General features: G+C 46.1%; 2 protein-coding genes across 2 annotated transcripts; both read right to left on the bottom strand.

Moving 5' to 3' along the window:
- Window positions 1-418: 418 nt before the first annotated feature.
- Window positions 419-2,681, bottom strand: LOC134970287 (protein kinase C delta type-like). The gene has a single exon (XM_063946271.1). It carries the CDS (start codon window positions 2,191-2,193, stop codon window positions 652-654), a length of 1,542 nt encoding a protein of 513 aa, XP_063802341.1. The 5' UTR covers window positions 2,194-2,681; the 3' UTR covers window positions 419-651.
- Window positions 2,682-5,229: 2,548 nt separating this feature from the next.
- LOC134970286 (protein kinase C delta type-like) lies at window positions 5,230-7,372 on the bottom strand. The gene has a single exon (XM_063946270.1). It carries the CDS (start codon window positions 7,002-7,004, stop codon window positions 5,463-5,465), a length of 1,542 nt encoding a protein of 513 aa, XP_063802340.1. The 5' UTR covers window positions 7,005-7,372; the 3' UTR covers window positions 5,230-5,462.
- Between the last annotated feature and the right edge of the window lie 5,486 nt (window positions 7,373-12,858).

The following is a 12,858-nucleotide window of genomic DNA, read 5'->3' as shown; positions in this document are numbered from 1 at the left end:
TGAGTGTGTCAGGCCGTTGTGCAATATGTGTGTGTGGTGTTACTGGCATTAGGAGGAGGTAGGAAAACATTTGCTGTCGGCTCTAACAATAATCTACTGTAAACCTGTGTGTATGCAGCAAATAAAACATTGGGGATTTTGTCATATTTTGATCAAAACAAAGGTAAAATATTTTCAAATCGAAAAGAAATATGCCCGCATTCGGTGTTCCCCATATTGTACATGGTTCCAACTGCGTGGCAGTATTAATGCCAAATATTTATATAAAACAGAAAGACATTTGCTGTCAGCTCTAACAATAATATACTGGGAAATCTGCGTGCATGTAGCAAATAAATTAGAGGGGGTTTTATCATGTTTTGATCAAAATATTTAAGCTTGCAGCCCACGTCAAGGGACCCCAATATTCTGCAAGTCCCTCACCTGGCCTATATGCATTTAGGCAGCAGGTGGTGCTTCTACCGGGAGCAAAAGGCAGCTGGTATTGCTACTGCCGGGATGAGAAGGCAGCAGCTGGTGCTTCTACCGGGAGCAGGCGGCAGCTGGTGGTGCTGCTGCCGGGATGAGGAGGCAGCTGGTGGTGCTGCTGCCGGGAGGAGGAGGCAGCTGGTGGTGCTTGTGCCGGGAGGAGGCAGCTGGTGGTGCTACTGCCTAGAGGATGATGCAGCGGCTGCTGGTTTGTCTTACGCAGTTCATTGTTGTCCACATGTCACTGGTAAAGGAGAATCCTGTGAACAGGCTCTCATCCTCTGCAGATATTGCAGATTCTGTAGGTGAGAGCAGGTCATCCACTGGTATAGCTTCAGCCATTGTCCCTGGGGCAGGATACATGGTAAATGGGGGAGTTATCCTGCCGGCCTCTAGGTTCTCCCAGTTTATTGACTTGAAGAATGGATGACATGTGATGTTACTACAGCGATTCAGTCTCTCCTCTGGGTCTTTGCATAAGAGTCTTTCAAGGAGGTCCCTAATCTCTGGATGGAGATTGCTCGGATAGCATGGAGCATCATGCATGATAGACAGCGCAATCTTGGTGGAATCATTGCCAGCATGAAAGGGGTATAATCCAGTAGCCATTTCAAATAATACTACCCCGAATGAAAAGAGGTCTACCATGAAGTTATATGGGAAATTACAGATAATCTCTGGAGCCATGTAATTCACAGTCCCAGTTTGTCCTGAGATTTTCTTATCGCCATGGACATTCATCACAGAGAGGCCAAAATCTGCGATTTTCACATGGCCAGCTGCATCCAGAAGTATATTTTCTGTCTTAATGTCCCTGTGGACAATGCCTTTTGTGTGCAGGAACTGCAGCCCACAGAGTATTTCTGCTGCAAAAAATCTGATGGTAGGAACATCAAATGGGCCTCTGCTCTGTATTAATTGGAAGAGGTCTCCACCACTCAGGTACTCCATTACAAAGAATACATGGCCTGGTGTGTGGAACGCAGCATATGTGTGCGGAAAGAGTGCACTCTCCCCAGTTATTTTCATCACCTCTTTCTCTACACACATGGAGTATTTCTTAATGCTGTTCACTACTTTGCTCTTTTCTATGACTTTCACGGCCAGACGCTGTTTGCTGATGGTATGGGAAGCTAGGAACACCTTCCCGAAGCCGCCCTCTCCAAGCATTCTGTGGAAGGTCAAACTGGCTAGATGTTGAGACGCAGCTGATGTCTCTGGGGTGCTGGCTACGGATATCCCACTTTCACCTGCTGTTCTCCTCCTTTTGTTGCCAGTTTCCTCACTTGTGTGAGTTCTCTTTATGCCCCTCCGTCCAGATGCCTGGGGTATGATGGGCACGCTGGGTCCCTCGTCTGGACTGTCATGATGTTCCTCCTCTTTCTTTTTCTTACACGGTCCACTGTCCTCTGTCCTGTCTGAGGATCTTTTAGTGGCCACTTTCTTAAGCATGTCCTCAGTTTTGCCGCTGCTGGTCTTTCTCACCTTCCTCATAGTTGGGGACTCATCTGATGACTCTCTCTTTCTCTTATTTTGAAGAGTCTTTGATGCTTTCTCAGATGACTGGTTCTCCTCGCGCACCTGAATGTCTCCTGCCATTACGATTTTGGAAACATCGCCTTTCTCCTCACATCCATCCTCCTCCTTCTTCCTCTTGCTAGGAGCCGCTAACTCCTTTATAGCAGACCCGTTGTTATTTGGTCGCTTTCTCTTTTTTGAACTCATATTGTCGCAACAATACAAACAATTTTGCCAAGGGCAAAGAAAAGCAGCTTCACACTGGAATAGGTGAAGATACACTAATGGAAATGAGGTTCGTGAGCCTCTTAGCCAGCAGCCAGTGACATCACAAAGCTTTGTGACATCATCAGCATTGTGACATCATCAGATGCTGTAGGCCCAGTGTCACTGCCTGCTACTGGCTGTCCCTATAATATAACCAGGTTTAATGTAAGAAAAGTCCCTGACACCCTTGGTGCGCTAGGATAAGAATTTTTGGGGCCATTATTGTACTTCCTTTTCCCTGGTAGAGTCAGGTGATAATAAATACTAAGGAAAAACTTCCGCACACATCATATTACCTTCCAATATTTGTTATTGAACCAAATAAGCCCTGCAGACTGATTTTTACACAGATTAATGAATCATGATTATTATCAGTTAATTATATAGCATCAGTATATTCTGTTGCCCTTCACAATAGGAACAAACAGTAAAAAAACTAGACTGCAATAACAGACAGGAAATAGCGTCAGTCCGTCGATAATGTATGTGGGGTTTTACAATCTATAGAGTAATATATGTACGGTACATTGGCCCTCATTCCGAGTTGTTCGCTCGCTAGCTGCTTTTAGCAGCCGTGCAAACGCTAAGCCGCCGCCCTCTGGGAGTGTATCTTAGCTCCGCAGAAGTGCGAACGAAAGGATCGCACAGCGGCTACAAAATAATTTTGTGCAGCTTCAGAGTAGCTCCAGACCTACTCCTAACTTGCGATCACTTCAGACTATTTAGTTCCTGTTTTGACGACATGAACACGGTCTGCGTTCAGCCAACCACGCCTCCGTTTCCCCAGCCATGCCTGCGTTTTTATCTGGCACGCCTGCGTTTTTCCGCACACTCCCTGAAAACGGTCAGTTGACACCCAGAAACACCCACTTCCTGTCAATCACTCTGCGGTCAGCAGTGCGACTGAAAAGCTTCGCTAGACCTTGTGTGAAACAACATCGTTCGTTGTAAAAGTACGACGCCCGTGCGCATTGCGCCGCATGGGCTGAAGTGCCGATTTTTTGCCTGATCGCTGCGCAGCGACCGAAAGCAGCTAGCGATCAACTCGGAATGACCACCATTGTCAAATTAAAGTTACGTTTATTTATCCTACATTTACCTTAACTTCTTTACATGAATCATTTTAAAAATACTTCTTTTAGTAATACTTTTTTCATGCAATATTGATCTGCCAAATAAAATACAATTGTTAATTTAGTATAGACAGTTTATTAGAAGACCACTAAGCCTAAAAAATAAATATATCCCAACATTGTCCAAAATGGGGAGAGAAGAGTAACTGCGCGCTGTCACACAAAAGGGAGTGTCAGTATGTCATAATACATTTTTTTTTTGTTCCAAAAGTTTTCAGAAAAAAATCATTAGTCTGTTTACTCCTTCTAACGCCACAAATAAAATCTACCTAAAATGGGCAAAAATAAAGCTATTTTATTAGTAAGAAAATAAAGTAAAAGCCGTCTACACATTGGTGTTCACAATAGACTGCACTAGTTTTTGCTGTCTTCAATTAAATGTATAAAATGTGTAGGTATATATGTTTTTAGGTTGGGTGGGTGAAGGTATAATTTCATTTTTGCTCCTGTAAGTAGCTGTATGTCACCTCCTCAGGGGCAGATGGACTTACCTGCCGCACCACCTACCTGACAGAGGTAGATTATAAGGGCACGGTCAAGTAAACGGAATTCTCCCATAGGGGATTCCTGAGAGGGGGGCATGGTGTTTGACGGGCTACACTACAAATGTTATTGGACACACTGAGCTGAAATTTGGCATGGACGCGTAGAACCATTGCGCACTGCGTGCCAGATTTCAGGGCAAAACCATTAGTAATGAATAATTGGGAGTATATCCGCGTGCATTCCGACAGCTTCACGATAACTCAGGTTTCCCAACTTGTCAAGAAAAAGCTGCCGGTAATGAATAGCTCAGAACCCCTTCCGACCTATTCCTGTCGGAAGCTGCCGTCTATCTGACAAAACGGCAGCTTCCAACAGACATTGAATACACCCCCTGGGGTATGATTTGTTAGGTATCTCATTTTCTAGTTTAGGGCTTTTTGGGGATAAGATTTTTCAGAAAGTTACAGGGTTTTTTAATTTTGTAAAATATGCCCCATTTTAAAAAGAACAGTGCCAGAGTTCCCCCTGCCCCCTCCTGCTGAGATCTGCAAGCCCCTGTTCTGTTACCCTTCCCCAGCTGCTGCCCACCCTTCCTCCCATCTCTCTCTGGCCTAATCCCCCCCCCCTCCTCCCATCTCTCTCTGGCCTAACCCCCCCCCCCTCCTCCCATCTCTCTGGCCTGACCACTCCTCCTCCATCCCTCTCTGGTCTAATCCCTCCCCTCCTTCCCTCCGACTCTGGTCTAATCCCCCCTCCTTCCATCTCTCTCTGGTATAATCACCCCTTGTGTCTCTCTAGCTTAATTCCTTCCCCCTTTCCTTTTCCTCCTGTCTCTGATCACCCTATCCCCCCCCCTTCCTCCTCCCGTCTTTCTCTTTCTTTCTCTCTCTCTCTCCTAATCCTCCCCTTCTTTCTCCCATCTCCACTCTGGCATATATGTGTGTGTGTCAGGCCGTTGTGCAATATGTGTGTGTTGTGTTACTGGCATTAGGAGGAGGTAGGAAAACATTTGCTGTCGGCTCTAACAATAATCTACTGTAAACCTGTGTGTATGCAGCAAATAAAACATTGGGGATTTTGTCATATTTTGATCAAAACATAGGTAAAATATTTTCAAATTGAAATGAAATATGCCCGCACTCTGTGTTCCCCATATTGTACATGGTTCCAACTGCGTGGCAGTATTAATGCCAAATATTTATATAAAACAGAAAGACATTTGCTGTCAGCTCTAACAATAATATACTGGGAAATCTGCGTGCATGTAGCAAATAAATTAGAGGGGGTTTTATCATGTTTTGATCAAAATATTTAAGCTTGCAGCCCACGTCAAGGGACCCCAATATTCTGCAAGTCCCTCACCTGGCCTATATGCATTTAGGCAGCAGGTGGTGCTTCTACCGGGAGCAAAAGGCAGCTGGTATTGCTACTGCCGGGATGAGAAGGCAGCAGCTGGTGCTTCTACCGGGAGCAGGCGGCAGCTGGTGGTGCTGCTGCCGGGATGAGGAGGCAGCTGGTGGTGCTGCTGCCGGGAGGAGGAGGCAGCTGGTGGTGCTTGTGCCGGGAGGAGGCAGCTGGTGGTGCTACTGCCTAGAGGATGATGCAGCGGCTGCTGGTTTGTCTTACGCAGTTCATTGTTGTCCACATGTCACTGGTAAAGGAGAATCCTGTGAACAGGCTCTCATCCTCTGCAGATATTGCAGATTCTGTAGGTGAGAGCAGGTCATCCACTGGTATAGCTTCAGCCATTGTCCCTGGGGCAGGATACATGGTAAATGGGGGAGTTATCCTGCCTGCCTCTAGTTTCTCCCAGTTTATGGACTTGAAGAATGGATGACATGTGATGTTACTACAGCGATTCAGTCTCTCCTCTGGGTCTTTGCATAAGAGTCTTTCAAGGAGGTCCCTAATCTCTGGATGGAGATTGCTCGGATAGCATGGAGCATCATGCATGATAGACAGCGCAATCTTGGTGGAATCATTGCCAGCATGAAAGGGGTATAATCCAGTAGCCATTTCAAATAATACTACCCCGAATGAAAAGAGGTCTACAATGAAGTTATATGGGAAGTTACAGATAACCTCTGGAGCCATGTAATTCAGAGTCCCAGTTTGTCCTGAGATTGTCTTATCGCCATGGACATTCATCACAGAGAGGCCAAAATCTGCTATTTTCACATGGCCAGCTGCATCCAGAAGTATATTTTCTGTCTTAATGTCCCTGTGGACAATGCCTTTTGTGTGCAGGAACTGCAGCCCACAGAGTATTTCTGCTGCAAAAAATCTGATGGTAGGAACATCAAATGGGCCTCTGCTCTGTATTAATTGGAAGAGGTCTCCACCACTCAGGTACTCCATTACAAAGAATACATGGCCTGGTGTGTGGAAGGCAGCATATGTGTGCGGAAAGAGTGCACTCTCCCCAGTTATTTTCACCACCTCTTTCTCTACACACATGGAGTATTTCTTAATGCTGTTCACTACTTTGCTCTTTTCTATGACTTTCACGGCCAGACGCTGTTTGCTGATGGTATGGGAAGCTAGGAACACCTTCCCGAAGCCGCCCTCTCCAAGCATTCTGTGGAAGGTCAAACTGGCTAGATGTTGAGACGCAGCTGATGTCTCTGGGGTGCTGGCTACGGATATCCCACTTTCACCTGCTGTTCTCCTCCTTTTGTTGCCAGTTTCCTCACTTGTGTGAGTTCTCTTTATGCCCCTCCGTCCAGATGCCTGGGGTATGATGGGCACGCTGGGTCCCTCGTCTGGACTGTCATGATGTTCCTCCTCTTTCTTTTTCTTACACGGTCCACTGTCCTCTGTCCTGTCTGAGGATCTTTTAGTGCCCACTTTCTTAAGCATGTCCTCAGTTTTGCCGCTGCTGGTCTTTCTCACTTTCCTCATAGTTGGGGACTCATCTGATGACTCTCTCTTTCTCTTATTTTGAAGAGTCTTTGATGCTTTCTCAGATGACTGGTTCTCCTCGCGCACCTGAATGTCTCCTGCCATTACGATTTTGGAAACATCGCCTTTCTCCTCACATCCATCCTCCTCCTTCTTCCTCTTGCTAGGAGCCGCTAGCTCCTTTATAGCAGACCCGTTGTTATTTGGTCGCTTTCTCTTTTTTGAACTCATATTGTTGCAACAATACAAACAATTTTGCCAAGGGCAAAGAAAAGCAGCTTCACACTGGAATAGGTGAAGATACACTAATGGAAATGAGGTTCGTGAGCCTCTTAGCCAGCAGCCAGTGACATCACAAAGCTTTGTGACATCATCAGCATTGTGACATCATCAGATGCTGTAGGCCCAGTGTCACTGCCTGCTACTGGCTGTCCCTATAATATAACCAGGTTTAATGTAAGAAAAGTCCCTGACACCCTTGGTGCGCTAGGATAAGAATTTTTGGGGCCATTATTGTACTTCCTTTTCCCTGGTAGAGTCAGGTGATAATAAATACTAAGGAAAAACTTCCGCACACATCATATTACCTTCCAATATTTGTTATTGAACCAAATAAGCCCTGCAGACTGATTTTTACACAGATTAATGAATCATGATTATTATCAGTTATATATATAGCATCAGTATATTCTGTTGCCCTTCACAATAGGAACAAACAGTAAAAAAACTAGACTGCAATAACAGACAGGAAATAGCGTCAGTCCGTCGATAATGTATGTGGGGTCTTACAATCTATAGAGTAATATATGTACGGTACATTGGCCCTCATTCCGAGTTGTTCGCTCGCTAGCTGCTTTTAGCAGCCGTGCAAACGCTAAGCCGCCGCCCTCTGGGAGTGTATCTTAGCTCCGCAGAAGTGCGAATGAAAGGATCGCACAGCGGCTACAAAATAATTTTGTGCAGCTTCAGAGTAGCTCCAGACCTACTCCTAACTTGCGATCACTGCAGACTATTTAGTTCCTGTTTTGACGACATGAACACGGCCTGCGTTCTGCCAACCATGCCTCCGTTTCCCCAGCCACGCCTGCGTTTTTATCTGGCACGCCTGCGTTTTTCCGCACACTCCCTGAAAACGGTCAGTTGACACCCAGAAACACCCACTTCCTGTCAATCACTCTGCGGTCAGCAGTGCGACTGAAAAGCTTCGCTAGACCTTGTGTGAAACAACATCGTTCGTTGTAAAAGTACGACGCGCGTGCGCATTGCGCCGCATGGGCTGAAGTGCCGATTTTTTGCCTGATTGCTGCGCTGCGACCGAAAGCAGCTAGCGATCAACTCGGAATGACCACCATTGTCAAATGAAAGTTACGTTTATTTATCCTACATTTACCTTCACTTCTTTACATGAATCATTTTAAAAATACTTCTTTTAATACTTTTTATTTTACCGTTTGGGAGCTTTGGTATAATCCCCATGGTCCTTACGGAGTTCCCAGCATCCACTAGGACGTCAGAGAAAATAAGAATTTACTCACCGGTAATTCTATTTCGCGTAGTCCGTAGTGGATGCTGGGCGCCCGTCCCAAGTGCGGACTCTCTGCAATACATGTATATAGTTATTGCTTAACTAAAGGGTTATTGTTATGAGCCATCTGTTACTGAGGCTCAGTTGTTGTTCATGCTGTTAACTGGGTATGGTTATCACAAGTTGTACAGTGTGATTGGTGTGGCTGGTATGAGTCTTACCCTGGATTCCAAATCCTTTCCTTGTTGTGTCAGCTCTTCCGGGCACAGTTTCCTTAACTGAGGTCTGGGGGAGGGGCATAGAGGGAGGAGCCAGTGCACACCAGATAGTACCTAATCTTTCTTTTGGAGTGCCCAGTCTCCTGCGGAGCCCGTCTATTCCCCATGGTCCTTACGGAGTTCCCAGCATCCACTACGGACTATGAGAAATAGAATTATTTTATATATATGTGTGTGTGTGTGTGTGTGTGTGTGTGTGTGTATACATACATACATACATACATACATACATACATACATACATACATTCTCACACACACATTTACATATATATATATAATAGGGGCGGATGTCTGACGTGAAATCCGGGACCTGCATCGCTGGATCCGTTGCACAGGGTAAGTGTGTCCAGGGCTAGTCTTGTTTTGCTATAAACTTTTTTTATTATAGCAGTGATGCACAAGCGTTCGCAGCCCTGCTATGCAGAAATACACTCCCCCCATAGGTGGTGTCAGGTTGATCACACGAGCAGCAAAAAGTAGCTACTTGCGATCAACTCGGAATGACCCCCCCATATCTGGTGGCTCTGCCCAGAATTGACTGAATACTGGCGGACAAACAGGAGGTTATCAGTGATAATATCTGGTCTTCCCTTGCTGGATTCTCCATAGTTTTGGCTGCTTACTCTTATGCCCATATCAAAGTTCAAAAAATCGTTGTGCCGACATCTGATGAATGCTGAGAGGGCAGCTCATACCAGGCTTTTGGAGATCCTCAACTCGGCATCCTATGTCTCAGTGGTTTCAGAGAATAGGCCGATATATGCTAAAGGAAGACCTTACGTCCTCTTCCAAATTGTACTCCTATGATTTTACTACCACCTGGTACGCTTGGCCATGCTTTAAGGAGACCTCAGACTACCCCCCTTCCCCTTCTGCCATGACCCTTTAGATGATAGAGATGTCCTTTAGATGATAGAGATGACCCTTTTAGATGATACAGATGTCTTCTGTCCTCCCTTTCCTCCTTTCTTGGCTATTTCCAGCTCTTCACTTTCATTATCCTTCTCTATCTGTCTTTTTATTGTTATTATGTTTGTGTCTCTTTTATACAGCAAAGTGGAAAAGTTACCATTATGGGACGTCTTGTACTTTTATAACTATATTACACTTTGGTACTATTTTTATGTCGCTTATCTTTTTCTTCTTTTGATATTCCCTGTTGGGACAGTACGGATGGCGTAGTGGTTAGCATTACTGCCTCACAGCACTGAGGTCATGGGTTCTTTTCCCACCATGCCCCTAACTGTGTGGAGTTTGTATATTCTCCCCGTAGTTGAGTGGGTTTCTTCCGGGTACTCCGGTTTCCTCCCACAATCCAAAAAATATACTGGTAGGTTAATTGGCTTCCAACAAAATTAACGCTAGCGTGAATGTGTGTGTGTGTGTGTGTGTGTGTGTGTGTACATGTGATAGGGAATATAGATTGTAAGCTCCACCGGGGCAGGGACTGATGTGAATAGCCAAATATTCTGTGTAAAGCGCTGCGGAATATGTGTGCACTATATAAATAACTGGTAATAATAATAGTAATGTTTTCCGCTATTATGTCTAGAGATGAGCGGGTTCGGTTCGTCGAGATCCGAACCCCCCCCCCTCCCCCCCCCCCCCCCCCCCCCCCCGAACTTCACGTGGTTTATACGGGTCCGAGGCAGCCTAGGTTCTTCCTGCCTAACACGCAAAACCCGAACGGGGGAAAACGTCATTATCCCGCTGTCGGAATCTCACGAGATTCGGATTACATATAAAGAGCCGCGCGTCGCAGCCATTTTCACTTGTGCATTGTCGATTGAGCGGAGAGGACGTGGCTACGTTCTCTGCCTGAAAAGCTCAATATCTGTGCTCAGTGTGCTGCATTGTGGGGACCAGTATATAGTAGTACAGTGCTGCATTGTGACCACCAGTATATAGTAGTACAGTACAGTAGTCCATTGCTGTATCTTGCAGCTCCGTGTCAGACTCAGTTCTATTCTCCTGATCAGTGCTCAATATCTGTGCTGCATTGTGGGGACCAGTATATAGTAGTGCAGTGCTGCATTGTGGTGACCACCAGTATATAGTAGTACAGTACAGTAGGCCATAGCATTATCTTGCAGCTGGCATATAATTCCACACATAAAAAAATGGAGAAAAAAATGTGGAGGGTAAAATAGGGAAAGATCAAGATCCACTTCCACCTAGTGCTGAAGCTGCTGCCACTAATCATGGCAGAGACGCTGAAATGCCATCAACGTCGTCTGCCAAGGCCGATGCCCAATGTCATAGTAGAGAGCGTGTAAAATCCAAAAAATAAATGTTCAGTAAAATGACCCCAAAAAAATCTAAATTAAAAGCGTCTGAGGAGAAGCGTAAAGTTGCCAATATGCCATTTACGACACGGAGTGGCAAGGAACGGCTGAGGCCCTGGCCTATGTTCATGGCTAGTGGTTCAGCTTCACATGAGGATGGAAGCACTCATCCTCCCGCTAGAAAAATGAAAAGAGTTAAGCTGGCAAAAGCACAGCAAAGAACTGTGCGTTCTTCTAAATCACAAATCCCCAAGGAGAGTCCAATTGTGTCGGTTGCGATGCCTGACCTTCCCAACACTGGACGGGAAGAGGTGGCTCTTTCCACCATTTGCACGCCCCCCGCAAGTGCTGGAAGTAGCACCCACAGTACAGTTCCTGATATTCAAATTGAAGATGTCACTGGCGCTGAGGGGGAAATTGACCAGGAGGATTCTGATGGAGAGGTGGTTTGTTTAAGTCAGGCACCCGGAGAGACACCTGTTGTCCGTGGGATGAATAAGGCCATTGACATGCCTGGTCTAAATACCCCCAAAAAATCACCTCTTCGGTGTGGAATTATTTCAACAGAAATGCGGACAACTGGTGTCAAGCCGTGTGTTGCCTTTGTCAAGCTGTAATAAGTAGGGGTAAGGACGTTAACCACCTAGGAACATCCTCCCTTATACGTCACCTGGAGCGCATTCATCAGAAGTCATTGACAAGTTCAAAAACTTTGGGTGACAGCTGAAGCAGTCCACTGACAACTAAATCCCTTTTTCCTCTTGTACCCAAGCTCCCAGTGCAAACCTCACCACCAACTCCCTCAGTGTCAATTTCCTCCTTAGACAGGAACGCCAGTAGTCCTGCAGGCCATGTCACTGGCAAGTTTGACGAGTCCTCTCCTGACTGGGATTCCTCCGATGGATCCTTGAGTGTAACGCCTACTGCTGCTGGCGCTGCTATTGTTGCTGCTGGGAGTCGATCGTCATCCCAGAGGTTAAGTCGGAAGACCACTTGTACTACTTCCAGTAAGCAATTGACTGTCTAACAGTCCTTTGCGAGGAAGATGAAATATCACAGCAGTCATCCTGTTGCAAAGCGGATAACTCAGGCCTTGGCAGCTGTGTTGGTGTTAGACGTGCGTCCGGTATCCGGCGTTAGTTCACAGGGACTTAGAGAATTTCTTGAAGTAGTGTGTCCCCGGTACCAAATACCATCTAGGTTCCACCTCTCTAGGCAGGCGATACCGAGAATGTACACAGACGTCAGAAAAAGAGTCACCAGTGTCCTAATAAATTCATTTGTACCCAATGTCCACTTAACCACGGACATGTGGACAAGTGGAGCAGGGCACACTAAGGACTATATGACTGTGACAACCCACTGGGTAGATGTATTGCCTCCCGCAGCAACAACAGCGGCGGCACCAGTAGCAGCATCTCGCAAACGCCAACTCGTTACGGAAACTGAGGAACATCATCGCGGATTGGCTTACCCCAATTGGACTCTCCTGTGGATTTGTGACATCGGACAACGCCACCAATATTGTGCGTGCATTACATGTGGGCAAATTCCAGCACGTCCCATGTTTTGCACATACAATGAATTTGGTGGTGCAGAATTTTTAAAAAAACGACAGGGGCGTGCAAGAGATGCTGTCGTTGGCCCGAAGAATTGCGGGCCACTTTCGGCATTCAGCCACCGCGTGCCGAAGACTGGAGCACCAGCAAACACTCCTGAACATTCCCCGCCATCAGCTGAAGCAAGAGGTGGTAACGAGGTGGAGTTCAACCCTCTATATGCTTCAGAGGATGGAGGAGCAGCAAAAGGCCATTCAAGCCTATACATCTGCCTACGATCTAGGCAAAGGAGGGGGAATGCACCTGACTCAAGCGCATTGGAGACTGATTTCAACGTTGTGCAAGGTTCTGCAACCTTTTGAACTTACCACACGTAAAGTCAGTTCAGACACTGCCAGCCTGAGTCAGGTCTTTCCCCTCATCAGGCTTTTGCAGA

Source organism: Pseudophryne corroboree, chromosome 11 (assembly GCF_028390025.1).
Source record: "Pseudophryne corroboree isolate aPseCor3 chromosome 11, aPseCor3.hap2, whole genome shotgun sequence".
NCBI classification, from domain to species: Eukaryota; Metazoa; Chordata; class Amphibia; order Anura; family Myobatrachidae; genus Pseudophryne; species Pseudophryne corroboree.
Note: the sequence above shows the minus strand (reverse complement) of the source record. Positions and strands in the feature narration are given on the sequence as shown.